Source organism: Danio rerio, chromosome 11, assembly GCF_052040795.2.
Source record: "Danio rerio strain M-AB ecotype USA chromosome 11, GRCz13ab, whole genome shotgun sequence".
In the NCBI taxonomy this organism is placed as follows: Eukaryota; Metazoa; Chordata; class Actinopteri; order Cypriniformes; family Danionidae; genus Danio; species Danio rerio.
In genome coordinates this window covers 46,437,495-46,463,995 of record NC_141031.1, presented here as the reverse complement: position 1 = coordinate 46,463,995, position 26,501 = coordinate 46,437,495, and the positions used below count along the sequence as shown (strand labels likewise).

Sequence of the window (26,501 nt, the reverse complement as noted above, 5' to 3'; positions counted from 1 at the left end):
ATACAAGTGCAAACTGTTAAGTGATTACTTGTTATAATTTATTATAGCTATAGTCTGTAGTTGACATATGCAGTAACACCATTTTTGCAAAAGACATTTTTTTAAGAATAGTTATTTTCACAGTATGTAGCTTAAAGTCTGATGTTTGAGAAAATATAAATAGAATTCTTTCTCAGTTTTATTGGTCAATAGTGTGCAGGGCTTTCCTCTGATTTTCAAGGGGAGAATGTCAATCAAAGTGTTTCTGCAGTCTGATGATAGGCATGGGAAAAGTGGACCTGACTACCCAGGGCCCCGTCTAGGGAGAGGGCCCTTTGAAATCCCACCAATTTTTTATTATTATTTTTTTTTGTAGCCTACTTCGAATTAATTGGCCCCTCCTATTGATGTCAATGTCATTATTTATTTCAAAATATATTAATAATATATTGAGCCCTGTAATGTATGTATGCTAATGTTTAATCTTTAGCTTAGTTTGTCAACCAGGCTGCTTGTTGCTGTAAGTAAATTATGGGCCAGGCCAGCTAACGTCAGGTTGCCAACATTAACCAGTTTCAGAAACAACCAGTGGTTCCGACACACCAGCAGTAGCAGCACTGGCCAGTCCTGGCTGCTCTTCTGGAGAAAAAATAAATGTTTTTTAAATAAAACTTGCATCAGTATCATGGATCAAAATGTCAGTACACAAACCCAATGTAGCCTACGGTTTAAAGGTATTTGAGCACAAGTAGGCCAAATGCATCAATTTGGTGGTGAATGAAAGAACCATTCATTATTATAATCTGATTTGATTATAGATTAAAACCCTATTTGTGCATGTTTATATTCAAATAATAAAAAAAAAATGTGTAGGGGGCCCACTGACATTGAGAGGGTACAGGGCCCAGAATTTGGTGCTACGCCCCTGCTGATAAGTCTTTGTTTAATCTCTTTATACAGTATAACTGAATTTTGCATAATAGGTCTACTTTAAAGAGTAAAGTAATGACAGCGATAGGCAAAAACTGTTTTTACAAACATGATCATTTTATTGATTTCACTTGGTTTCATTTCAATTATCAAGAATGACTACAGTCCAATAGATTTCTGTAAACATGACAGCATTAATCCAGTCAACAGCAAACAGGCTGTGTCATTCACACCAGAGTCGCAATCACTCTGTTCAGTGCTGTGCATTCCGTTTCTGCCTGTAATAGATTGTGTAAGCTTGAATGTATAATAATGGCGATATCTTGAAGCTGTGTTGTCTGTGTCTTTACATGTTGAAGAGCACAGGCAGCGCTTTTCGCACGCGTGCATCACCTACAGTAAAGGAGAAAGCAGATAGATGGTCAACTTTTTATGCAAAGACAAGTTAAAATCATTCAGACTACAAAGTAGGGAAAAAATAACATTTCACTTTTTTTAATTATTTTTTTATACAGATTTGTGAATAATTTTTGATTATTTATGCAGTTGCTAGGTTGCTAAGTGTTTTGAATATTTGATGTTGTTGCTAGTGATGTGTCAGCTATGTTTCCATCCAAAAATGCGAATAAACTTTATGCGCAAAACTGGGTTATCGCATAAAAGTTGTGCGAATGAAGCATCGTTTCCATCCAACGAGTCAAAGCGAACAAAATCGTCACTTCCTGATTAACTGGCGCCAAATATCCACAGTAAAAACTGCATTTGCTGCAGTAGGAGAAGCTGCGACAATCTTTTCTAAATGTATGCACCTCAAAAGACAATCCTGACAAGCAGTGAGCGCGCACGCGCAGTGGCGTTTGAAGGTGTCAGACGCGGAGCACAGGCGCTCTTGATTCTGGAGGTCATTAATAATATAATAACACTAATACTGAAACGGTAAGGCGTTTTATAATGACCAAAACAACATTTCAGATGTTTTATAATGTGCTCAGCCTGACGTTTTATCCATTTACATACATTTTAAGCATCACATGATCTCTTTTAACAAAATCACATGACCGTTTTTAATGCGCATGTTGGAGTTTGTGTGGTAAAAGTGTTTCCATTGCAGTTTATGCGCATCTTTTCTTATCGAATAAAAAGTTTAGCCTACCCAGTTAGGCGCATAAGTTTTTTATGCGCATTTTCTAAATTTATGCGCATCATGGCGTTTCCATCAACTGTTTTTTTTTTATGCGCATGTGCAAAATGCACATAAAAAAACCATCTGAATGTTGAGTCCCAGATCACATACTATCATCATAAATAATATTAAAAAATACAATCAGTTTGTCTTTTAAGTGGAGAGGATTTGATAAAAATGTTTGAATAAATGGTCCTTAATTATTATTTATTTATATGTGAATTTCTCTGCATGAAAGGTATAGAGTAGCCCCTCCCCTTTAAAAAAACAGCCAATAGCGTTTTGTTTATCACAGCTCTTCCAGTGAGAGTGGTGGAGCTCAAGCGCTTCAAATGAACAGCCAATGAGAAGGGGGCGGTGCATGACAGATACTAGAGGTCTGATTGGTCAGAAGATTTAATGAGAAACTGAAGTATGAGACGATGTCAAAGAAATCCACCCATTTAGGCGGAAGTGACAAACTGCAAACTTTGAATGTTCATATTTTGAATGTTTGAAGCACATTAGCTTATAGATATACTTAAAACTAACAGACTGATACTAACATCTAAACTTTTATTTTAAATCCATGAGACCTTTTATTGAGCAAGAAGCTTGCATACTGTTGTTATACACTCGAAGTATTCACAAAAAAGTACATGTAGGACGTAGTATACGTAGGCGAGTTAGGATACAGCATTATTTTTTGCTATCCTGTTGCATCCTGTCATAGATGTATACATTAGATGTCGCCTGGTCTATTGTTGTCTATTGGACAGAATGCGTCAATAGCGCCGCCATCTTGCTACAGGGTAGCCCTCCTTTGAAATGAATGCGGGACCAAGGTACAGTGGAGGACTAAGGCCATCCAAAGCCAGAGATATACACATATACACATATATCTATGATCGGGAGTTTTCCTGGATGTTAGTATGTAATTTTTTTTTCTAATTACGAAAATTATAATTTGACATCACTTTTCTACATTGATGGATCAGTGACCGCACGGGCATTCCTGGCAAAAAGCTTGTGTTTGTGTGTACAGAAATGTACTATTCACCCTCCCTGTTAAATCGGATGTAATCATGTCCTGAAACACAGCTCCTCTCCTGCTTTCACTTCTCATACTGATGGAGGAAGCGATTCGTTTGTGAATGAATCCCCCGAACGACTCTTTCACTAACGTTAGCCGACAATAATACAAGTTTCTGGCAGCGCAGCATCTCGTTGTCATATTTCTTTTGCATTGTTTGCTGATTTTATTCAACAAAACTAGTATAAGCCGAGTGTTTAGTGTGAGTTGGAGCTGCTTTGCCGTATTGTGAGCTCAGTAAGTGACTCTTATTATCAATAACGTTACCTGATTAGCACAAAAGCTAAAAACAAAAACAAAAACAGAAAAAAAAATTAATATTACCTATGAAATGTTCTGCCTTTGTTGTTTGTTTTCTTTGTTTGCTCGTTACTACACCCGTAGACAGCGCTAAAGTCCCGCATCTTCACGTAATAACACTGTCTTGACTAGTGCGGTTGAATGACATTTGTCCTGGGAGCACTGTACCAATGTGGCGGCGCTATTGACGCATGCTCAGGGACCCTATACGATATCTAGTGTATATATCTATGGCATCCTGTTACCAGTAATAGCTACAGTGTGTGGTTTCTATAATGATTTCTATGTGTTTAGTTATTTCCTTCAGACTCTGGCTCATTCAGTGTAAGCATGAGAGATCTTTGCTGTTTAATTACACCAATAACAGTGATGCTCGCCTTTGGTTTGAGCCGTACCTCCGTTTTCCTGCCAGAACTGAGTTGAGGTATTTCTTGGCCGCCATCTGCTTGCGGTAGCGGCTGTAGTTGTCCGTAAAGACGGCATCTGAGTGACGTTTCACAGGCATCTCCTCCACACCCAGCTCATCACTGCAGCAGGCAGACAGAAACATGACCACGTCTCACTCACTGCACATCATTATTAAAAGCTTAACTCAATCAGCGTCACAACAGATACCATATTGCCATGTGATACTTAACACAGTCAGTTTGGCTGTTATTTTTACCATCCATAGTGCATTAGGGATGCCCATTTTTCAGTTTTTTTTCCATAGAGATTTTTAAAAAAGACATTTTAAAGGATCATAAGCCATGAATGAACTAATGCAGCCAGATATGAGATATGAAATTTGATTCGAAGCATAGAAGTAAATAAAAATTCGATGGAAAGAGAAGGGTGTGAACTCAACATCTTTAACCCTTGTGTGCTGTTGGGTTGTTTTCATCCACTCTGGGCTTAATTTGAGTCTTAATTTGGCCAGAGCTTTCTCTGTGTTTCAGCAAGTGTAATGATTTTTGGTGACAAATCTTATTTTGACACTTACCGTATTAAGGGAAAATACTTTGGAATTTTACAAGAACTTAGCAATACACCCTTGATGTTGGGGGCTGTTTTTGCCCCATTGACTTCCATTATATGCACATAATCATTTTTATAATGCAAAGACATGACAGCTTATAATCGTGCATTCCTGATTGTTGCTGGCTTTTATATTAGGGCTGCATGATATTGGAAAAATAAAAAACTGCTACAGCTGTTGATTAATTTACAGATATGATATTAATGTAATCATTAATAAAGTTTTGATGGTTTCTTTTGTAGACTAGGCTTGGGCGATATCCAAATTTTAATACCGTCAAACATCCTCCCTATTTTACTTCAGTATCTGGTATTACCGTGCATAACAGGGCTCGAAATTGCGACCATTTTGGTCTCATTTAATGCTGATTTGTGTACAGCCATTACTAGGGAAACCGTAATATTTCAGCGCTCCTAAAGCGCCCCCTTGTGACAGAGAATGAATTTTTATTTCCAATAAATTTTTTCAGCTGTTTATGGTCAAATTATTGCAATTATCGATCCATGTGTAAATGTGAAAGAAGTTAATGTGCCTTTTAAAAATCTTACCAATTAAGTAATACTAATATAAGAAATTATATACTTGATTTATCCCTTTTAATGGTATAAAGGTTGAAATGCCATTGTATTAGATATTTTGTGTCTGTATACGTCTGCAAGATGTCTGTTAAAGACTTCTTGATCTGGAAAGCACCTGCTGTATACAAACGTCTGGCAGACGTCTGTATGATGTCAGTTTTACACACATTCTGAATTGCAAACATCTTAAAGATGTCTAATAGAAGTCTATTTCACATCTGATAGGAAACGTCTTTTAGATGTTTTGCAGATGTGAATGCAGATGTCAAATAGACATCTCCGAGATGTTCGTGTGCTAATCAAAATCGGCCATTAAGAATCAAGATCGGCTCATAACTAAGAAGAAAATGGGTGCTCCTAAATTTTTTGGGATGCTCCAATATCTTGAAGTTAGGAGCACCAGTGCTACCAAGTAAAAAAGTTAATTTCGAGCCCTGCATAATAATAAAAATTTTGACGGCGTCACAAAACTGTTGGCTTGTGCCTAAACAATTCAGAAACAATACCGTGTGTGCGACCTTAGGTTCACGGTGCTCGCTCGCTCGGGAGCGATATTGTTCCTGCGCTTTATTCGGAAATTCATTCCTGCACCGCAAGAAATCTAGTCGGCTTCCGCGGTACTGCAGTGGGAATGCAGACCTCTAGTTCTTTCCGGTCGAAACCGGAAATACTGCCAAACTGCAGTTCACTTGGTACGCGACTCACCACCTCACCTCTCTCTCTCTCTCTCTCTCTCTCTCTCCTCCCCACTGTCCCGTGATGACAATCACGCATACTGTACGCATTTGTAGACATTAAATAAATAATATTTAATATTTAATACTTGTGTCCTATTTAAGTGTATTGTTTTTTATGTCGGTATAACAGTATTGAAACTGACACTGTTGCTATTTTTAGATTCCGTGCGTAATATTACCACATTGCCACCCAAGCCTACTGTAGACTATCAAAAAAATATTTTAACTTGAAGGGGCTAATAATTTTGTCCCTAAAATGTTTTTAAAAAATTAAAAACTGCTTTTATTCTAGCCGAAATAAAACAAATAAGACTTTCTCCAGAAGAAAAAATATTATCAGACACACTGTGAACATTTCCTTGCTCTGTTGAACATCATTCGGGAAATATATTAAAAAAATAAAAATAAATTCAAAGGGGGGCTAATAATTCTGACTTCAACCGTATATGTTTATAATTTTTTATATATATATATATATATATATATATATATATATATATATATTTTTTATCTAGTTTAAACACAGAATCATTTCTTAAGAAAAGACCTTTAATCGCTCTGTATTCAAATAAGACAAATTAGCTAGGAAGAGAAAAATATTAAGTGTTTACCGGCGCATGCATGCACTGTATGCTGCTGAAGATGCTTAATTTGGACAACTTAAGAATTTTAGGATGTGGTGCAAGAATGTTCTTTGTCCAGTTTATTTGTTCTTTATAACTACTCTTTAAAAAACTGTATGGCATTTAAATTTATCTTGAACTTCAATGAAATATATTTTTAAAGATGGCAGTACTGTCACACACACACACACACATCCCAATCGTAAACCCAAGAATGTAAGATGTATTTGCACAGCTGAAATAGTAGGAAAACATGTAGTTTAAGAATCATTTTGGAATTGAATTGCAAAGATAGAATCAGAATGGATTGTGAAGTCCCACTAGGGCTGCATGATATTGGAAAAATGTGACATTGCAGTATTTTGTTTTGCTGTGATTATATATTGCGATATGAATATAAGATCTTCACTAGGTGATTTAAATACCTCTATTTGGGAAAAATGTCATGTCTTTAGACTGACCGGGGCGATCAAGTCTTTTTCTATGCAGTGCATATGCATTAAATCTAATAAATTGCAAGCATATATAAATATGAGAAAATATAAATCAGGTGGCATGGTGGCTCAGTGCTAAGCAATGTGGCCTCACAGCAAGAAGGTTGCAGTCCCGGCTGAGTCAGTTGGCTTTTCTGTGTGGAGTTTGCATGTTCTCACTGCATTGGCATGGGTTTCCTCCAAGTACTCCGGTTTCCCCAACAGTCTAAACCAGGTGTGGGCAAACTTGATCCTCGAGGGCCGGTGTCCCTGCAGAGTTTTGTTCCAACACTAGTCAAACACACCTGAACAAACTAATCAGTGTCTTCAAGATCACTTGAACTCTATAGGGAGGTTGAATAGGGTTGGAGCTAAAATATGCAGGACACCGGCCCTCCAGGATCAAGTTTGCCCACACCTGGTCTAAACGCTTGCACTATAGGAGAATTGATGAACTAAACTGCCTGTAGTGTATGAGTGTGTTTGGAAATGAGTGTGCATGGGTGTTTCCCAGTACTAGGTTGCTGCTGGAAGGCATCCACTCAATAAAACAAATACCGGAAAAGTAGGCAGTTCATTCCGCTGTGGTGACCCCAGATAAATAAGGGACTAAGCCGAAGGATAAGGTGAAAAAAGTTAAATAGGGTATAAGCCGAGCTAGTGCTGTTCCCATGCTGATACACTTCCTGTTATTGTGAACTTTTTCTCATTTTATACGGTTCCTTATACAGCATCGATGTTGTAATGTCATTAAAATACATTCAGTTAAATAAACTTTAGCATTTATTTAGTTACTCAAGCGTAAAACGAGACAAAAAGCTCTTTACTTGCACGCACCCGTCAGAATCGGCAGGCTAACGCAGAAGCTCCATTGAATACACTGGGGTAAAATAAATGCTCATATTATAAAGATATAGCGGGGGAAATGTAATTTAATGCAGTGCTTCTTGTACAATCTGAGACCCACTTTAAATCTGATATCACTCAGCTAGTGGAGATCACTGATTTTTAAAGAAAACAGACCTTAAAGCGGAAGCGCTTAACCCAGGTTACTGGCAAATTAAAAGTCCTATTAGCATGCTTCAGCATATACCCCATAAACAGTGCTTTCTGGTACCCTCAACCAAATTTAAACAATCAAACATAAAATAACATGATAATCATTATATAAATAATTTTATGGAATAATATAAGAATAATATTTAATAATATCTCCGCTTTTAATCTTTTAATTAATAACCTAATCCTGTGATTTGACTATTGAGGATACACACATTGCGATATCTTGATGTTCAAAGGACATATTGTTCAGCCCTAATTCCAATCCCTAATGAGGCTGAGATATTGATTACAGAACTTTCATGTTTGCTTGAACTGTCCCTTAAAAGGTTGATCAGTTACTGTTAGCTTCTCTGTGGAGAAAATGAGTTATTACTTGTTATGGTCATTCACCTGACTCTCTTGGCCAGTAAAGACTCCAGATACTCTTTAGCAGACAGCTGGCCGAGCAGTTTGCTGTATCCGCTCGTGAACAGTCCATCAGCGTGTCTGGATGGTCTAAAAGGAATGTCACATATAAAAACACACTTTATTTGACTGTAAGACGGTCTTCAGTGCTGTCTCGTAAACTCAAAGTTGTTTGTCCCCACAAAAGATCGTCATAATCATCACATTTACAGCTTCGGTCTTTCCTCTGGAAATCTGTATTATTTCTTTACGAGAGAGTAAATTGAAGCTGTCGCTAATGTCGTGGTGTTGCTTTTTTCACAAACCTCTCTACGGTGTTAGTGAGTTCATACAGGAGTTTATACGCCTCCAGATCCTGTAGTGATGGATCTCTCGTCCAGTCGTCTTCTCCGTCTTCATCAAGAGCGCCGGGTCTGGAAAATAAGATGACATACAGAAATTATGCATGTGAAATTTAAAACAGAGGGTGTTTGTTGCAGTTATTTTGGACAGACGTTTGGTCTTTGGGGCAATTTTATTGTTCTTTCCTATAGTGCTGAACGATATTGGACTTATTTGTCATTGCAATAACTTTTTCCCTTGCGATTTTATATATTGCAATATTAATAAAGTTTCACCAGTGACTTAAATAGCTCTATTTGCCAAGTTATTACTCTAGATGGATTGGATTTTGTAGGGAAGTGTAATAAAAATATATATTTTTATGTAATTTACTTTATTTGCCCCCCTGAATTGTTGGACCCCTTGTTTATTTTTCCCCAGTTTCTATTTAACAGAGCAGATTTTTTAACACATTTCTAATCATAATAGTTTGATAACTCATCTCTAATAACTGATTTATTTTATCTTTGTCATGATGACAGTAAATAATATTTGACTAGATATTCTTCAAGACACTTCCATATAGGGTTGTAACGGTATGAATTTTTCACGGTATGATAATCGTCTAAAACAATACCACGGTTTGACGGTTTCGCGGTATACGGTATGTTACAAATGTTACAAAATAATAGAACAGTGAAGCAAATTTGACTTTTTCCAAATAATATATTTTTAGTTACTATAAACAACACCACTTACAATGAAAAAATAAGAAAATAATAAATAATGTGTCAAAGTCCAAATAAAGTCCAAATAAACATGGTGAAAATCCTCAGTAAAAAATAGATAAATAGTAAATATTTACTATACTATAAATAGTTACAAAACGAAACTAGATTCAGTATGAAACATCCTTAGGTTTTATGTGCCAGCATGGATATGGTTGTCTGTGGATATGGATTTGGATGTGGTTGTATGCAATGCAGACAAACAGCTGCACCTTCATTTGCGTCTTTTGAAAACAGCAAGAGCAGCAGTTCGTCTTTGCTGTGTCACTGTTTTGTCATGTTTCTGTGCTGCTGTGCATGCAAAAGTACTTAGTATAAGAATTATTTCATGCAAAACTTTTTTTTTGGCGTTTTATTTAGCCGCGCATAAATGCATGCCTATCTCTCATTCTGTGTTGTTCAAAAAGCTTGGTCCACAAACAAAAGTGAAACCTATGCTTATTGGTTGTGATATAGCGAGTTTGAACCAATCTGGGCATGGAGGAGGGACAATGCATCAATGTATCATGTCTGATTTGTCCGGAGACACAGTGACGAGCCATTCTTTGTCAAATCAGCGTTGTCAAATGTTGATGACGTAACCGCACTGATTCCGGAGCCTCTGAAAGTCCGCGAATGTTATGTGATACAGCACTGGAAAGCTGAGATTCTCTTCTTTATGCTAATCTTTGAATTGTATGAATCGGATCAGCGGATCAAAAGTTATTAAACATTTAAGAGCAATACTTATTTTTAGCCGCGGGCGGCTGTCTCGGTCTTTAAGGGTTAAAACCGTTGATATGCAATTGTTCATGGTATGATAATCGTGCACGTTCAAATCGTGGTAAACCGTCATACCGGTATATTGTTACAACCCTACTTCCATACAGCTTAGTGACATTTAAAGTTAATTAGCTTAACTAGGCAGGTTAGGGTAATTAGGCAAGTTATTGTATAACAGTGGTTTGTTCTGTATCAAAAAAAATATATAGCTTAAAGGGGCTAATAATATTGACTTTAAAATGGTGTTTAAAAAATTAAAAACTGCTGTTATTCTAGCCGAAATAAAACAAATAAGAAGAAAAATATTATCTGAAATACTGTGAAAATGTCCTTGCTCTGTCAAACATAATTTGGGAAATAATAAAAAAATAAATAAATTCAAAGTAAGGGGAATAATGTTAACTTCAACTGTACATATGATAAATCAACTACAGTCATAAATAAACACAATGCAGCAAATATCACAGTGAAATAAAGCATGCTTTATGGTTTTCTGGAGAGAGTAACAGAAGTTGAATAATTAAATGTAAAATAGCACTGCATTCAGTAGTCCTTATCATATAAATTATTCAATAAAATTAATCTTTGTTAGACTTTATTCACAACTAAAATAAAATGCTCACACAGTCAGTCACAGGCCTTAAAAACACATGCAGATGACGAAGATTCACTTTGATATGGTTAATTTTTGCCGTCTTTCTACAAATATTTAGTGTGGTTCTGTAAAAAAAAAAAAGAAAACATGGAAAAAAACGGTTATTTTCTGGCGCCCATGCAGCCAGAAAATTACTATTTTTAACAGTTTTTATTTTTACTATTTCATAAATGATGTTTAACAGAGCAAGGCAGTTTTCACAGTATTTCAGATAATATTTTTTCTTCTTATTTGTTTAATTTCGGCTAGAATAAAAGCATTATTTAATTTTTAAAAACCATTTAAGGACAAAATTATTAGCTCCTTAAAACTATATAATTTTTCAAAAGTCTACAGAACAAAAAAAACAGAAAAAAATGTAGATAATCTGTAAAAAAAATAGCAGTAGTTTCTTGTTTCATAATTACAAGTTATTACTGTCATTTTACTACTTATTTCTGCAATTATTAGTCATTTTGCTAATTATTACTGTAAATATATAATTTATTAATGCAATTATAAAGATAATTAATGTGATTTATAAGGATTATTACTGCAGTTATACAGGTTATTTCTCTAATTATACAGAATAATTCATGTGTTTAAGAGGATAATTACTGTAGTTGTGTAGGCTATTAATGTAATTATACAGATGAATTTATGCATGAAATCTCTAAATATTCCATCAAATCTCCCACTTTTAACTTACAACAAATACAAATAATTGCTGTTGTCATAAAACACTGTAAATATAACCATAAACTATAATATAGTTTAACAAATATTTTTAGGATACGCCGGTTTAATAAACTCCAAAACAATTTTCTTGAGAAAATACAAAACTGTTGTCTATCTAATTTTTATTTTATTTTATTTATTTATTTATTTATTTTTTACAAATAACACATTTGCTTATCGTTACACAACAAAAACATGGTTAGTGTCATGTAAGGACGCCGGCTCAACAAAGTTGAGGATCAAATAGCAGTTTATTAACACAATCATCTTGCAATTAAAGGCTGAAACAGAAAGACAGGTGCATACAGATAATCCCAAGCGCAAAAATAGCAAACAAAATAACAAAGTAAAGGAGTGGAACACGGTAAGGTAAAGGGAAACTGCGTACTAATGCTCACTAAAAAGTTTGAGACTCAGAAACGAATTCTTACTTTTGTTATTGTTGTTATTATTTTTAAGGTGTGGTAGTTTAAGCATTGCACTGCATAGCATATTGTGCATGACCCTGTATGTGACCAATAAAATTAATATTTGAGTTTGATTAAAGGATTGGGTTTGATTAATTGAGTTTGGTTAAAGCACAGAGAGACTAATAATTGTAATCTGTGTCTCACCTGATGTCAGGATATCCAGAGATGGCAGGCAACGCAAGAGTCCTGCAGCAGAAAACACTGCAGACGGCCACCAGCAGGAGCGTCTGACAGCTGCTCAGAGAACTCATGTCTTCAGCAGATCTTCAAAACAGGTCAGAAAAATTAGACTCAATACTCGCACTGACGTATGCTTTCCTTCAATGTGTGCGTTCAATGTTTTTTGCATTACTGGCACTTGGAACGGAAGTCAGAATTGTTAACCCTCTTGAATTTTTAGCACCTTGTATATTTTTCCCAAAATTCTGTTTAAGGGATAGTAGAATTTTTCAGCACATTTGTAAACATAACAGTTTATTCTGTAGACAATAGAAATACATGTGCTGAAGGGGGCTAATAATATTGACCTAAAATTGATTTTAAAAAATTAAACACTACTTTTATTCCAGCTGAAATAAAACAAATAAGACTTTCTCCAGAAGACAAAAATATTATAGGAAATACTGTGAAAAATTCCCGAATCTGTTAAACATCATTTCACAAGAGTGCTAATAATTCTGACTTCACCTGAGCCTCTTAGTCTATTTGTGCTATTTATTTGTCAGGATTTTTAGTTAAAGTAATATAAAATGCAACGGAAATGAATTGCATGCACACTATAACTAGTTGTGGTAATATAGCTTTTTCAGACAAATGCATTTATATCCATGTAGTTTCTCAAAACGCATTGTGTAAGTAGTATTTGTGGTAAAAAAAAAAAAACATTTTATAAAGTCAGAATTTATCTAAAAAAAAATCAATTAATTATGTATGATGTACAAATAATTTACAAATATTATACATTAATTCCAGTAATAACGTTGATATAAAAGCCTATATAAAATCTATAATAAAATATAAAATAATAATAATATAATTTATAAACTAATATTTTGTTATATATGACAGTTTTTTTTTTTGTACAATGTCAAGATTTTAGATTAGGGGTAAGGAACCTATGGCTCGGGAGCCGCATGTGGCTCTTAGACCAAACATATGTGGCTCTTCAGCTGTCTCCCTTCAATAAAAAATAAAACCTGTCACTAAAAATCAGTTTCCTATTAAAAATAAAATTAAAATGACCTTTTTATTGTATATTTTTTACAGCAAAATGAATAAGAATAAACTGACGTTTTTAACTATTACGCATGTGGAATAACTTGAATCGCGACACCAACCAAAGGCATGCAACTTACGTTTCTATTATAACCTGCACACGTAAATTCAAATAACATGAGTGTTGATGGCGAAAAGAAAGACATTCTGTAAATTGTTCTTCTCTTATTATATGGACTTGCTCAACATGTGATGTTTCATATAAATCCCCAATGGCTCTTTATAAAAATGCATTTGCCAAAATAATCTGAATTGGCTCTTTGCTGAAAAAAGGTTCCCAACCCATCAACCAGGATGCATTCATATTTTAATAATGCATTAATAAATGTTGATATGAATTGAAGTAAACTATTATTAATAAATGATGCACAAGTATTGTTAATTATTAGTTCATGTTAATAACAAGACTTATTGTAAAGTGACATTAACATGTTTTAATAAGTGATGATTTAAAAGAGGATAATGTACAGCAGGTGTGACCAACCCTGATCCTGAAGATCGACCTCCCTGCAGATTTCAGTTGCAACCCATATCAAATACACCTGCCTGTAATTATCAAGTGCTGTTCAGGTCCTAATTAATCGGTTCAGGTGTGTTTGATCAGGGTTGGAGCTGAACTTTGCAGGAAGGTCGATCTCCAGGAACAGGGTTGAGCACCACTGATGTACAGCCTATGTGATGAGTTGATGGATAAAAGCAAGCAGCGTAGGATCAAAAACTGAAAAAGCTCTATATTCTATATTATAAACACAAATATTTTGTGCATCACAGTAATTGTTTGGATGCTTGAAAACACTTAGACTCTTCCTTAATTTTAATTATAGGATACACACCTTCCTCTTCAGTGCACTGTTTTTCCTATAAGCACATAAAAAAAGGAAAAAGGTTCCTGACTCCTGTTTTAGATCAATTAAAATGTATCTTTGAAAAAGAGGCACTGTTAATCTTGATTTAAATATAGTTGCGTAAAAAACGCACGCATAAAACTTCTATTCTATCCAGTAATTTTCTCTATGAGCTTATTTTGTTTTAATCTCCAATATTAAATGGACTGACACTTTCAATGTGCTTGAACTTCTTTGTTAAGCTGCTTTGACACAATCTACATTGTAAAATCGCCAGAAATAAACATGAATTGAGTTAAGATTTACCATTAAATAAAAATACAAGGGAAAATAAAATTTCAATAGATATTTTATCACATTTTTAGTCCATTTTAATGAGAAACAAATTCTTTAAAATAATTACAAAAATCCCCTCTAGTTTCTCACACAACAGTACACATAATATTTATATTTAATGATGCAAAAATGTTTTTAAAAGTTAGCATTTGTATACAAGTTTTAATATTAGCTTTACTTACAGTCTACTTCTGTGGTTGGTATACGATCTCTGTCCGCTGACACCTGTTACGATGAAGAATAGTTTCCTCAGCTCAGTTCAGCCTGTCTGCGTGTCTCTCTCCTGACCGCTTGCTTTTATACACCTGATTATTCACGTTACTGAAGATCCCTCAACGTCTGTCCTGCGTCACAGCGGTCCCGGTGGGATACACCTAAGCAGTGATCTGGCGGTCATACTTCAATTGGGTTTCTCGGAAAGACGTGTTATTGCTGACTCATTTTTCGATATGATGCTTAAATGACGCTTGGTAGATTTACAGTGACTTTCTTTGTGTGTATGTGGGATTTGCTCACTTAAAGAATGTTTTTTGCAAGTCAGATGTTCATATCTCAGGGTTCAGGGTGAGACGGTCTCTGTTAGTAATTCAGCATCTTCATTAGATTGTGAAAAGTATGACGTGATGTAAGTTGTATGAGGGTCATTACAGAGGCATCGGCCAATTGTATTACAGAATTCTGCAGGTCTTCTAATCTAATATTTGTCCACCCACACTGTATTCAGGTCAGTGTACAGTGCGAGGTCAGCTCAGGTCTGGAGCTTACTAAGAACATATACAACCAAAAATATGCATGGTTCTGTAAAAGAAAACTTTTGTAAATGTTTCCATTGATTTGTGTGCTGGTTCATGTTCCAAGTGTTTGTAGTGGGTTGCTCTGGTGTTCCATGTGTTTGCTTTGCTGTTCCAAGTGTTTAAGTAGGTTGTTGGGGTGTTCCAAGTGTTTTAGTGAGCTGCTATTCTGTTCCAAGTGTTTATGTGTGTTGCTGTGGTTTTCCAAGTATTTGTAGTGTGTTGCTATGGTGTTCCAAGTGTTTGTTATGGTGTGCCAAGTGTTTTAGTGTGCTGCTATTCTGTTCCAAGTGTTTATGTGTGTTGCTGTGGTGTTCCAAGTATTTTTAGTGAGTTGTTGTGGTGTTCCAAGTGTTTTAGTGTGCTGCTTTTCTGTTCCAAGTGTTTTAATGGGTAGCTAATAGCTATGGTTTTCCAAGTGTTTGCTTTGCTTTTCCAAGTGTTTTTCGTGTGCTGCTATGGTGTTCCAAGTGTTTGTTATGGTGTTCCAATCGTTTTAGTGTGTTGATATGGTGTTCCAAGTGTTTTAGTGTGCTGTCATGGTGTTTTAAATGTTTTTAGTGAGTGGATATGACATTCCAAGTGTTTGCTATATATGGTCTTCTAAGTTTTTTTAATGTGTTGCTAATGCCGTCCAAGTGTTTTAGTGTGCTGTTATGGTGTTCCAAGCAAGTTTTTTTAATGTGTTGCTATGGCCGTCCAAGTGTTTTAGTGTGCTGTTATGGTGTTCCAAGCAAGTTTTTTTAATGTGTTGCTATGGCCGTCCAAGTGTTTTAGTGTGCTGTTATGGTGTTCCAAGCAAGTTTTTTTAATGTGTTGCTATGGCCGTCCAAGTGTTTTAGTGTGCTGTTATGGTGTTCCAAGCAAGTTTTTTTTAATGTGCTGCTATCGTCTTCCAAGTGTTTTAATGTGCTTCTATGGTGTTCCAAGTGTGTTTAGTCTGCTGTCAGTGTTCCAAGTGTTTTTAATATGCATCTATAGTGTTCCAAGTGTTTTTAATGTGCTGTCATGGTGTTTCAAGTGTTTTTAATGTGCTGTCATGGTGTTCCAAGTGTTTTTAATGTGCTGTCATGGTGTTCCAAGTGTTTTTGATGTGCTGTCATGGTGTTCCAAGTGTTTTTGATGTGCTGTCATGGTGTTCCAAGTGTTTTTGATGTGCTGTCATGGTGTTCCAAGTGTTTTTGATGTGCTGTCATGGTGTTCCAAGTGTTTTTGATATGCATCTATAGTGTTCCAAGTGTTTTAATGTGCTGTCATGATGTTCCAAGTGTTTTTAATATGCATCTATAGTGTTCCAAGTGTTTTAATGTGCTCTTATGGTGTTCCAAGTGTTTTTAATGTGCTGTCATGGTGTTCCAAGTGTTTTTAATGTGCTGCTATCGTCTTCCAAGTGTTTTTAATGTGCTGTTATGGTGTTCCAAGTGTTTAGTATGTTAATATGGGGTAGCTATAGGTGTTTTGTGTGGTTGCCAAGGTGTCCGTCATCTGTGTTCATTCAGCATGTCTTCATCCGCATGTCAGCAGTAAGCAGAGCTGTTCCTGCAGTAATGGTGGTCTGTGATTTTGTAATGACCCCCCAAGGACTTCATTTCCTGCGGCTGCATTTGAGGGACAGTCAAACCAGATATCTGGATGACAGTTATTGTAAAACCAGAGATGGAAATTAGCCGCTGATTAAGAATGTCCTAATGATGACCTTTAATGAGAGAAGTTTTTGTTTCCTCGGTTTTTATGCAAGCAAACATGTTGCTCTTTATCTCGAGGGTTTGTTCTTTTCATCTTTTCCTAAATAGGAGACAAAACTTTTTTTCTTTTGCGTAAAAACTTTTGCGTGTATGTTTTTTCTTTTTTAGAAATTAATGTACACATCCAGGGTTCAACGTTAAGGATTATTTCTACTGGCTCAATTGGACCAGTGGTTCAGATTTTTACTTGCCCTGCCAAAAAAAAAAAAAAAAGGTGAATTGCTATTTCTTAGCCACATATTTTAAACAATGTGTCAAAATAATGTCTGAATCTAGAATTTAAATATTTTAGAAATAATAAAATATTTAGCAGTATGGGAAATGTGCAGGTATTTTATTGCAAAACAAAAGGTGACTGACTTAAAAGTGATGGAATGCAATATGACGGTATGCAAAACATCATTTAATTCGTCGTGTTGTACGCATGTAAACAGACGTTTTCTGTTAGCCTCATAGTTTGATGTTGCCGTCATGTTTCCGTCTCTTTGCTGTACTGGTTTTTACCAGGTTATGGAAAAAATATCGTGCTCACAACATCCAATCAGATAAGAGGAAATAAAAAGCAATATGGTGTTTACGACTTCACAGAAAAGGTAGCATTCAGAGACTTAAAAGCACAAATAGTTTCTCGATTCTTAGACTGTATTTGCACGCAAATGACATAGTAGCTGGCAATTTGAAATTTAGGGACCCTATTGGGCCAGTAACGATTCTGTCTACTGTCCCGAGCATCTCTCACACTGGCCCCGGGCCATCGGGCAGTCCTTATTGTTGAGCCCTGACATCTAAAGAACTACTAGTAAAACTTAAGGAATAATTGACGACAAGGCCTGGAGTTATTCGAAATAAATGCATGCATGAGGTAGTGTGCGTTCTTTTCTAATAATTCAATAAACGGAAGTGAATTATTCTGCTTATAATGTGGAGCCGGTTGCACCAGCAGTGCATAAGTTAAAACGTTGCCTAGTTGACCTATAGGGACACTAAGGCTGTACTCACACTATGTACAGTTGCCTCGAACCGGGCCAAAGCACGCTTGTCCCCCCCCCCCCCCTCCCGTCTCCCCCGACGGCCCGCACTCATACTAATCGGGCCTGGGCACGCTTACGTCATCGATGCTGCGCTGTTCAGTGAGCGCTCTGGCTCAGCACATTGGAGATTTCTCTAGTTATATCATTTCAGTCGTTTGATATGCAGTGTCATGCAGTCAAATATTTCGCCAAACAGTCCTTAGGGATGCGGTGACACGTAGTCAGATATTTTACCATACAGATCTGCCACTTTTGCCGCACATAAACAATCGTAAAGCCCTTTTGCTGCAGGAATGATTAGGTTTGCTAAAGGTGCGCAGCTGTCGTGCAGTGAGGGGTTTGCGTCTTTAATAAACTACGGCAGTTTGCGTTCACTGAACAGTAAGAATGATTAATAAATCCATATGAAACAGCCCCTTAAAAGTCACGTCTCGCTTTCAGTTTCGGGCTTTGGCGCGTTTTGCACTCACACACAAGCGTACCGCGCCAAAGCCCAAGTGAACCGCGCTCAGGCACACCTCTTCCAACCGGGCCAGGGCCCTCCAAGTGAACCGTGTTTCAGCCCACTCACACTTCTCAAACGATCCGGGAAACTGGCCTGGGCACGGTACGGATGGCAAAGTGTGAGCAGGCCCTAAGGGTGCTTTCACACCTGGGAATCGATTCAGTTGTTCCGAAACAGGGATTCAAATTGTTACAGTGTTGCTCTGTGTTCTTGGAGCGGTTCGCTTTCACACGGCAAAGTTTATAAACAGACCAAAAGAGCTAAAACAAGTCACTTGCAAATAAACTCTCCTCACATTGGTCAGTTTCACGGTTTATTTTGCAGAGTCCTGCTCAGCTGTCAGGGGGACGGTAGTGGTTTGGTGGTGTTTGACAGGGTGAGCGTGACGTGTCTGAAGAGCGAGGACGGATGTGGTGGGGAGGGGTGAGAAGGGTGGGCGACGTATTTGAGGACCGGGAGGGAGAAGCGTGATTTCCGAAAGATGATCACTCGTTTGCAGGCAACCGGGAGTCTCTGTGCATTTGCGGGAAACTCATGAAACTTCCAGAAGACTTGGGTTGTCTAGAATGACCTCCCGCCCTTCTCATAATTCTCTCTTCAAATATTACATATCCATAATTCTCTGTGATCTAACCGGGCTCGGATCTTATCGCTTTCTAACTACAATCGATTCACTCCAGAGTTCGTTTCAATCGAGCCGAGACCACGTCATTTCAGCGATCTCGGAACGATTGTTTTGGTGCAGATCCGAGCGTGATTGGTGGTTTCACATATGTCAAATGAACTGCGCTAACTGGGCAAATGAGACAGGTTCCGAAACGAAAGCACCCTTAGTTACAACTTACGCACTACTAAATATTTCTGTGTCGCACCACTGAACTTTAAACGTAACGATATGTGCCGACTAAATATTTACGACAGCCCATATAACGGTAGAAAAGAGATGATGGCGAGATCAGTTTACTTTGAGGAGCTCGCGATGATAATGAAGAATGATTTCCCTCTACTGACAGCATTATTTTACTCCCAAATGTCGCATTGTTTTTGCTTTGTGTTTTCTGTTATTTGTATCCATCAATTACAGCGAGAATTTCTTCATGACTGAGTTCCTCGCCATCTGGATTGGCCAATCCTACGACAACGATTCCACTGTCCATCATACGATGCCAAATTGGTCAACATCGCCCAACCCTGAACTCTATACAGCTCTCCTGGTCTAAGCCTAACTGTTCAGATACTGTATTTGATTCTTTATTGGTCAGGTTTTTGTCCTCAAACTTCTTCTGTGTGTAGCACTAGTTTCTTCCACATCTCCTTCAAAGCCTTCTGTTGTGTTCTGATGTGATTTTTTTTTTTTTAACTAATTTCTGTGAAATGAATTCAGCATAGTGAGATGGAGCTATGATGCACACAAAACATGCCGGAACTACTTTAGCTGTGGGTTTAATTGTAAATAACTGCACACCTTAGAATGCTCCTCAACCAGAATTAAGTATTAAGCAGCCCTGCAGTTTAACATAAATAAATCAACAATAACCATTGAAGAATGCCTATTTGTATGTGCAACAGTTCTGAAATCAAAGCCTATTTGCATATGATTTAAGATTATGACTCTAAATGGATTCATCCATCCTTTGTTCTGTAAAATGACCATTATATTGCATTTAGGCAAAAAAATAATGTATTTATACCCTGTCTGACATTTGCATTAGCGTGATTATGAGGCAAAAGATGGATATTGAACTTGTATAATCAAATGCACATGTAATGAATGCAAAAGATAAGCTTGTTTAGGTGTTTTCAGGCGTCTTTAGCTGCATTCCTAAAGGCTTTAGTGATTTGTCATGTTTAGATTCCCCTTCCTTTTATAGCAAACCCTATGACAAATGATGTATAGGCTACAGACCTTCAGATAGACAGCGAGCGATTCGATTCAGATTCTGCGAAAAGGGCAGCTTGTGACATTTGAACTCATGCTTTGTCTTATAGTAGAATAAATGGCAGCAGTTTGACAAATGACATCTGGATGAGGCGTTTGGTCTGGATTGGTTTTCCCGTAATGCAGCCATTGTTGTTTGTGTGTGAGCAGCTGAAAAGTGTTCAGCATGACGTGGTGAATGTTTTCATCACTGATGAATCAGGATATAATCAGTGAAGCAGGTTTCTCGTCATCCTTTTATTGTCTATATCATTAAAAAGATGTTCACGCATTCGTTTTCCTTCAGCTTAGTCTCTTTAGTCATCAGGGGTCGCCACAGTGGAATGAACCGCCAACTATACCAGGAAAAGTTTTACACAGTGGATGCTCTTTCAGCTTCAAACCTGTATTGGGAAGCATCCACGCCAACACAGGGGGGAACATGCAAACTCCACACAGAAACAGCAACTCACCCAGCCGGGACTCAAACCAGCGACCTTCTTGCTGTGAGGCCACTGTGCCGCCCTAAAAAGATGTTTTAATAGTTAAATGCTTTCATGATTCAGCATTAAACTTATTCAATTTTCATTTAATTAACCAGATTTGCACTCTAAAATATGCTGGAGGTTTTAAACCTTTAACATTGGGTCAAATATGGACAAATCCAACCGTTGCATTAAACAAAGTGTAATTTAAAATTAAATGTCACAACTCAATGTTTAGTTTGTCAGTTTTTTACCAAATATTGTGTTAAAACAACCCAGTATTTTTTTAGAGTGGTACAAAATATTTCTATATTTTTTTTTAACTGCTCCAACAATCACGTCACAGTTTCCACAAAAAATATAGAAAGAAGCTTTCAACATTGATGATAATCAGAAATGTTTTTTAATCATTAATTAATCAAATTAAAATAATGTTATTGAATTATGAATTGTTCTTATAGTTTTATTTTCACTTACTGTGAAAGAGAAACTCACCTTGATTTTATTTATGGAAGTTTGTTTTTTTGCAGAAAAAATAAAATAAAAGTAAAAATAAAGTAAAATAAAATACTAATATTATTTAATAATGATAATATAAAAAAATAATTGATAATAAAAAACAATTCTGAACGATATTCTTTTTTTTTTTTTTTTTTTTCAAAGTATTTTTATTGACCATATTAGATATAGGGCGAGGCAGTGGCGCAGTAGGTAGTGTTGTCGCCTCACAGCAAGAAGGTCGCTGGTTCGAGCCTCGGCTCAGTTGGCGTTTCTGTGTGGAGTTTGCATGTTCTCCCTGCCTTCGCGTGGGTTTCCTCAGGTTTCCCTCACGGTCCAAAGACATGCGTTACAGGTGAATTGGGTAGGCTAAATTGTCCGTAGTGTATGAGTGTGTGTGAATGAATGTGTGTGTGGATGTTTCCCAGAGATGGGTTGCGGCTGGAAGGGCATCCGCTGCATAAAAACTTGCTGGATAAGTTGGCGGTTCATTCTGCTGTGGTGACCCCGGATTAATAAAGGGACTAAGCCGACAAGAAAATGAATGAACGAATGATTATTATATATGAAACATACACTACAAATTGTTTTTTTTTTTTACACAACAAACAAAACCTGTTGCACACATATACATTTAGGTTCTATAAAAATATATAAATAATATTAAGATAAAATACATATAAATTATAATGCTGAGTTAAACATAGTTTTCTCTCATAAGTTAAGAAAAGAAAAAAAAAATAGAAAAAATAAAATAAATAATAATAAAAAAAGAAAACAAGGAAAGGTTCTACTCCTCTAACATAACTGAGGGGTCCATCTTCTTTATGTGATCTAGAACAGGTTGCCAGATGAAAAAAAAAAACATATCAGTACGGCCTCCTACAGTATATCGTATTTTTTCTAAGGTCAGATGGCGCAGGAGTTCCATAAGCCATTGCTTAAAGGTTGGAGGAAGTTCAAAAAATTTACATGTGCAGGGTTTAACGCTAAGGATTTTTTGTACTGGTCTGATCGGGCCAGTGGTTCAGATTTTTACTTGCCCTGCCAAAATTTTCACTTGCCCCACGCATATTTTAAATAATGTGTCACAAATAAAGTCTGTGAATCTACAATTTTAATACTTAAAAAAATAATTAAATTCAATTTAATTCAATTCAGCTTTATTTGTATAGCGCTTTTACAATGTAGATTGTGTCAAAGCAGCTTCACATAAATGGTCATAGTAACTGGATCAGTGTAGTTCAGTTTTTAGTGTTTAAGTTCAGTTCAGTTTAGCTCAGTTCAGTGTGATTTAATCATTACTGAGAGTTCAAACACTGAAGAGCAAATTCATCGATGCGTAACTCTACCAATCCTGAACCATGCGAGCCAGTGGCGACAGCGGAGAGGGAAAAAAACTTCACCTGATAGGAGTGAAGAAAAAAAACCTTAAGAGAACCAGACTCAGTTGGGCACGACCATTTTAATTTCTCCGCTGGCCAAAAGTCTTGTGCAGAGCTTCAGTCACCGCGGTGGAGGCTGGAAGATGGCCTCAGCGAAGACTCGTCTGTCCCAATTAAAGTGTTATGCAAACAAAAAGAGTATGGAAAATGTGGAGGTATTTTATTGCAGTTCGAAATTATTTAACAAAAGGTGGGCTGACTTGTCAAACTGATGGCAAACTATGTAAAACATCACTTCATTTTTTTTGTAGCGCTGTTCACAGGTAAATGTCTGCCTCCAAGACATTAGAAACAGACATTTTCTTTTAGCCTTATATTTTGATGTTGCCGCCATGTTGCTGTTTCTTCTCTGTACTGTTACCAGGTTATGGAAAAAAGTTGCATGCTCAAAACATCAAATCAGATAAGAGGAACCGGAAAGCAATATGGTGTTTACGACATCACAGACAAGGTATTGTTTAAAGACTTAAAAGCACAAACTTAAAATGCACGCAATTGACAAATAGCAGACAAATTAAATGTTAGTGTCAAGGCAGTACTGTCCCAATTGGGCCAGTAATGATCCTGTCTACTGTCCCAAACTTCTCTCACGCAAGCCCTGGGCAGTCCTTGTTGTTGAGCCCTGATGTGATTTTTCAACTTTTTTTATTTGTTATAAATATGCAACAAATTCAAAAGCTCTTTTTTCACATTGTCATTATGGGGGATTGTGTGAAGAATTGAGGAAATAAATGAATTTAATCCATTTTAAAATAAGAAAAACATTAAAAAAATGTGGAAAAAGTGAAGCGCTACTTTGTCACGCTTTACATCACGCTGCTTTGTTTACTGCAGTAAGCACTGCAACACCATTATTTATACAATTATAGCCACCAACCTGCTGAATTAGCTAGTTTTAATAGATTTGTATTCAGTATAATGTTTTAGTTTTGGATTCATTTCTTACATTAACATTTGGTAAATATACTGTGAGTTAAAATCTTGCCAGTGTTTCCGGTTGAAAAGTGTTTATAAAGTCTGTGCTTGTTAATGTGTAATGGCTTTTCTATCAGGATATGATGCAAGACAGTCCAGTTACAATAATGACTGGTGATGTCTCGTTCATATATCGGTGTTTATCAATCCCAGTTTGCCCCAATAGCTGTAAAACACATCTGCTTCATATCTGTCAGCAACTATTTCACAGTCAAACTTTACTGCCGTTATAAAAGCACTGAGGTCAGTCATAGATTGTAGACTTTGTAGCCTCCAGCTTTAATATGGCTCTTAAATGGACCACAGTGCTGTTTATTTATCGTATATTTATATTATAATGTGTCCTGTTTTTGGCGCATTAGTCTGAAATGAGATTGCATTAGTTTAAACGATGTCTCTCGGATGTCAATCTACTTTTCTGCATTTCCTCACTGATCGTCTTGTTTTGACAAGAAAAACTCTGTAGTGTTTCCAGGATCTGCTGTTCATAGAGGTCATCTGCTGTTCATATCTACATGACTGTAATTAGACTTCATTAGGAATGATGGGATACTCCTGGCACTGCTGTATGTTCTGGATAGTATGCTATTTATACTGTTCTAACAGACAAATTGGTCTACATATGTGTTACAAGTATAGTAGAAGTGCTGAAATGATTTGCTGTCACACAGTGTAGATGCATATTTATTTTTGTTGCAAATTATATTATATTATATTATATTATATAATATTATATTATATTATATTATATTATATTATATTATATTATATTATATTATATTATATTATATTATATTACATTATATTGTATTATATTGTATTTTGTATTATATTATATTGTATATTATATTATATTATATTATATCATATTATATTATTATTATATTATATTTTTATTATATTATATTATTATATTATATTATTTTTATTGTATATTATATTATATTATATTTAATTTTATTGTATTATATGGTATTGTATTGTATTATATTATATTTATTTATTATATTGTATTATTTTATATTATATTGTGTTATATTATATTTTATTGTATTGTATTCAATATAGTATAGATAAATAAATGTATACAAATTATAAATAATTAATTTAAATTAATACATTAAAAATGAGGTAAAATATGATAGAGATAATAAAACAAACAAATAAATATAAATTAATAAATGTAATTGATCCAATATAATTATTAATGATGCAAAAATATTTTATTTTATTTTATGTTAATAATTATTAATGATGCAAAAATATTATATTTTATTATTATCTTATCTTATATTATATTTTATTATTTTTATTGTGTTATTTAATATTATATAGATACAAATAAATTTAACAAATTATAAATAATTAATTTAAATTAATACATTAAAAATTATGTAAATATGATAGAGACATTAAAACAAACAAATGAATAAACATAATTGATCCAATATAATTATTAATGATGCAAAATATTATATTATATTATATTATATTATATTATATTATATTATATTATATTATATTATATTATATTAAACTATTTAATATAATATAGAGATGTTTTCCTTTATCTTGTGGTGCTTTTTTCGAAAAAAAAATGAAAGGGAATAAAAAAAGCGAAGTAAATTAAAAATAGGGAAAAACTAAATAAATAAATTAATTAACTAATACAATTAAAACAACTAGGTTAAAAATGTAATAAAGTTAAATTGTTAAAGTTTTCATCTATTTTGTTAAATAGAAGAAGTTTATTTATGATCATTAATAAAAAAATAAAAATAAATAAATATTAAAACATAATATAATATAATATAATATAATATAATATACACTATATTAAATAGTTTGCAATAAGAATAAATATGCTTCTTGATTGTGGGATGGCAAATCATTTTAGCACTTCTAACACTGTTAATTATTTATTTTCTTTTTCTTTGCTTTGCCTATGTCATATGTGGACAAAGTATGTAAAACTGAATCATTGTCTTTCTGAATTTGTGTCTTCAATAAAACTTATTTGACAAAGTAAATAGAAACAACAAAAATGATACAATACAATAAAAATTAGGTTAAAATATGATAAAGCACAAAAACAAACAAATAAATATGAATTTAATTAAATTGAGCCAATTATAATTATTAATAAAATATGAAAAAATAAATGATAATAGATTTGTGGCGAAACATGACTTTTTTTTGCTGTTTGGCTGTGAAAATACACACAAATCTTGTCTGTTTTTAATCAAAATCTACTGGACTTACAAAATCCTATAGGGAATGTCTAATGATATTTCTAAATTTAATATCTAACTGGATTATTTTTGTTAATTTTTTTAAATGTTAGTTTTTTTCCGCTTTACCTTTTTTTAAAAAACACTTAAAATGGAAATAAATAAGCAAACTAACTCTTAATCTTGTGTACTTGTGCTAATTTTTTATTCACACGTGTACATTCATCTGTTTTGATGAGTTTCTACTGGGTGCCAGATGAATAAGGTTGACTGGACTTAGTTTTACTCTCTTGTAAAAATGCTGATGATGTTTATTTAGCTGTCTTAGCTCTACATCATTATATGGCT

General features: G+C 35.1%; 2 protein-coding genes and 2 long non-coding RNA genes across 8 annotated transcripts in view; 2 read left to right on the top strand and 2 right to left on the bottom strand.

Moving 5' to 3' along the window:
• LOC147841917 (uncharacterized) overlaps positions 1–26,501 on the top strand; it is a 202,366-nt gene that overhangs the window by 11,519 nt on the left and 164,346 nt on the right. For all 3 annotated transcript variants that reach the window (XR_015503030.1, XR_015503029.1, XR_015503031.1), the window contains exon 2: positions 12,228–12,348. This is a non-coding gene — a long non-coding RNA (uncharacterized LOC147841917). The remainder of the gene's footprint in view (positions 1–12,227; positions 12,349–26,501) is intronic.
• The window catches only part of traf3ip2b (TRAF3 interacting protein 2b), an 872,991-nt gene that overhangs the window by 735,509 nt on the left and 110,981 nt on the right, over positions 1–26,501 (bottom strand). The gene's annotated exons all lie outside the window — the stretch shown is intronic.
• vipb (vasoactive intestinal peptide b) lies at positions 1,006–14,814 on the bottom strand. Of its 2 annotated transcripts, none has more exons than XM_087271558.1 (6): positions 14,712–14,814; positions 12,218–12,337; positions 8,666–8,773; positions 8,346–8,450; positions 3,842–3,991; positions 1,006–1,302 (listed from the first exon to the last, which is right to left on the bottom strand). In XM_087271558.1, exons 2-6 carry the CDS (start codon positions 12,322–12,324, stop codon positions 1,299–1,301), a joined length of 474 nt encoding a protein of 157 aa, XP_087127684.1. In that variant the 5' UTR covers positions 12,325–12,337; positions 14,712–14,814; the 3' UTR covers positions 1,006–1,298.
• Positions 15,459–17,262, top strand: LOC148679640 (uncharacterized). Its single transcript, XR_015944906.1, has 3 exons — positions 15,459–15,681; positions 15,740–15,880; positions 15,968–17,262. It is a non-coding gene; the product is annotated as an uncharacterized LOC148679640 (long non-coding RNA).

What these genes read in the sequence shown, in the direction of transcription:
- vipb (XM_087271558.1), bottom strand. Translation starts at nt 12,324, where the DNA reads ATGAGTTCTCTGAGCAGCTGTCAGACGCTCCTGCTGGTGGCCGTCTGC. An exon ending in TCTGGATATCCTGACATCAG is followed by an intron (nt 8,774 to 12,217) that starts GTGAGACACAGA and finishes CTTATTTTCCAG; the next exon opens with ACCCGGCGCTCTTGATGAAG. An exon ending in CTCACTAACACCGTAGAGAG is followed by an intron (nt 8,451 to 8,665) that starts GTTTGTGAAAAA and finishes CATTCCTTTTAG; the next exon opens with ACCATCCAGACACGCTGATG.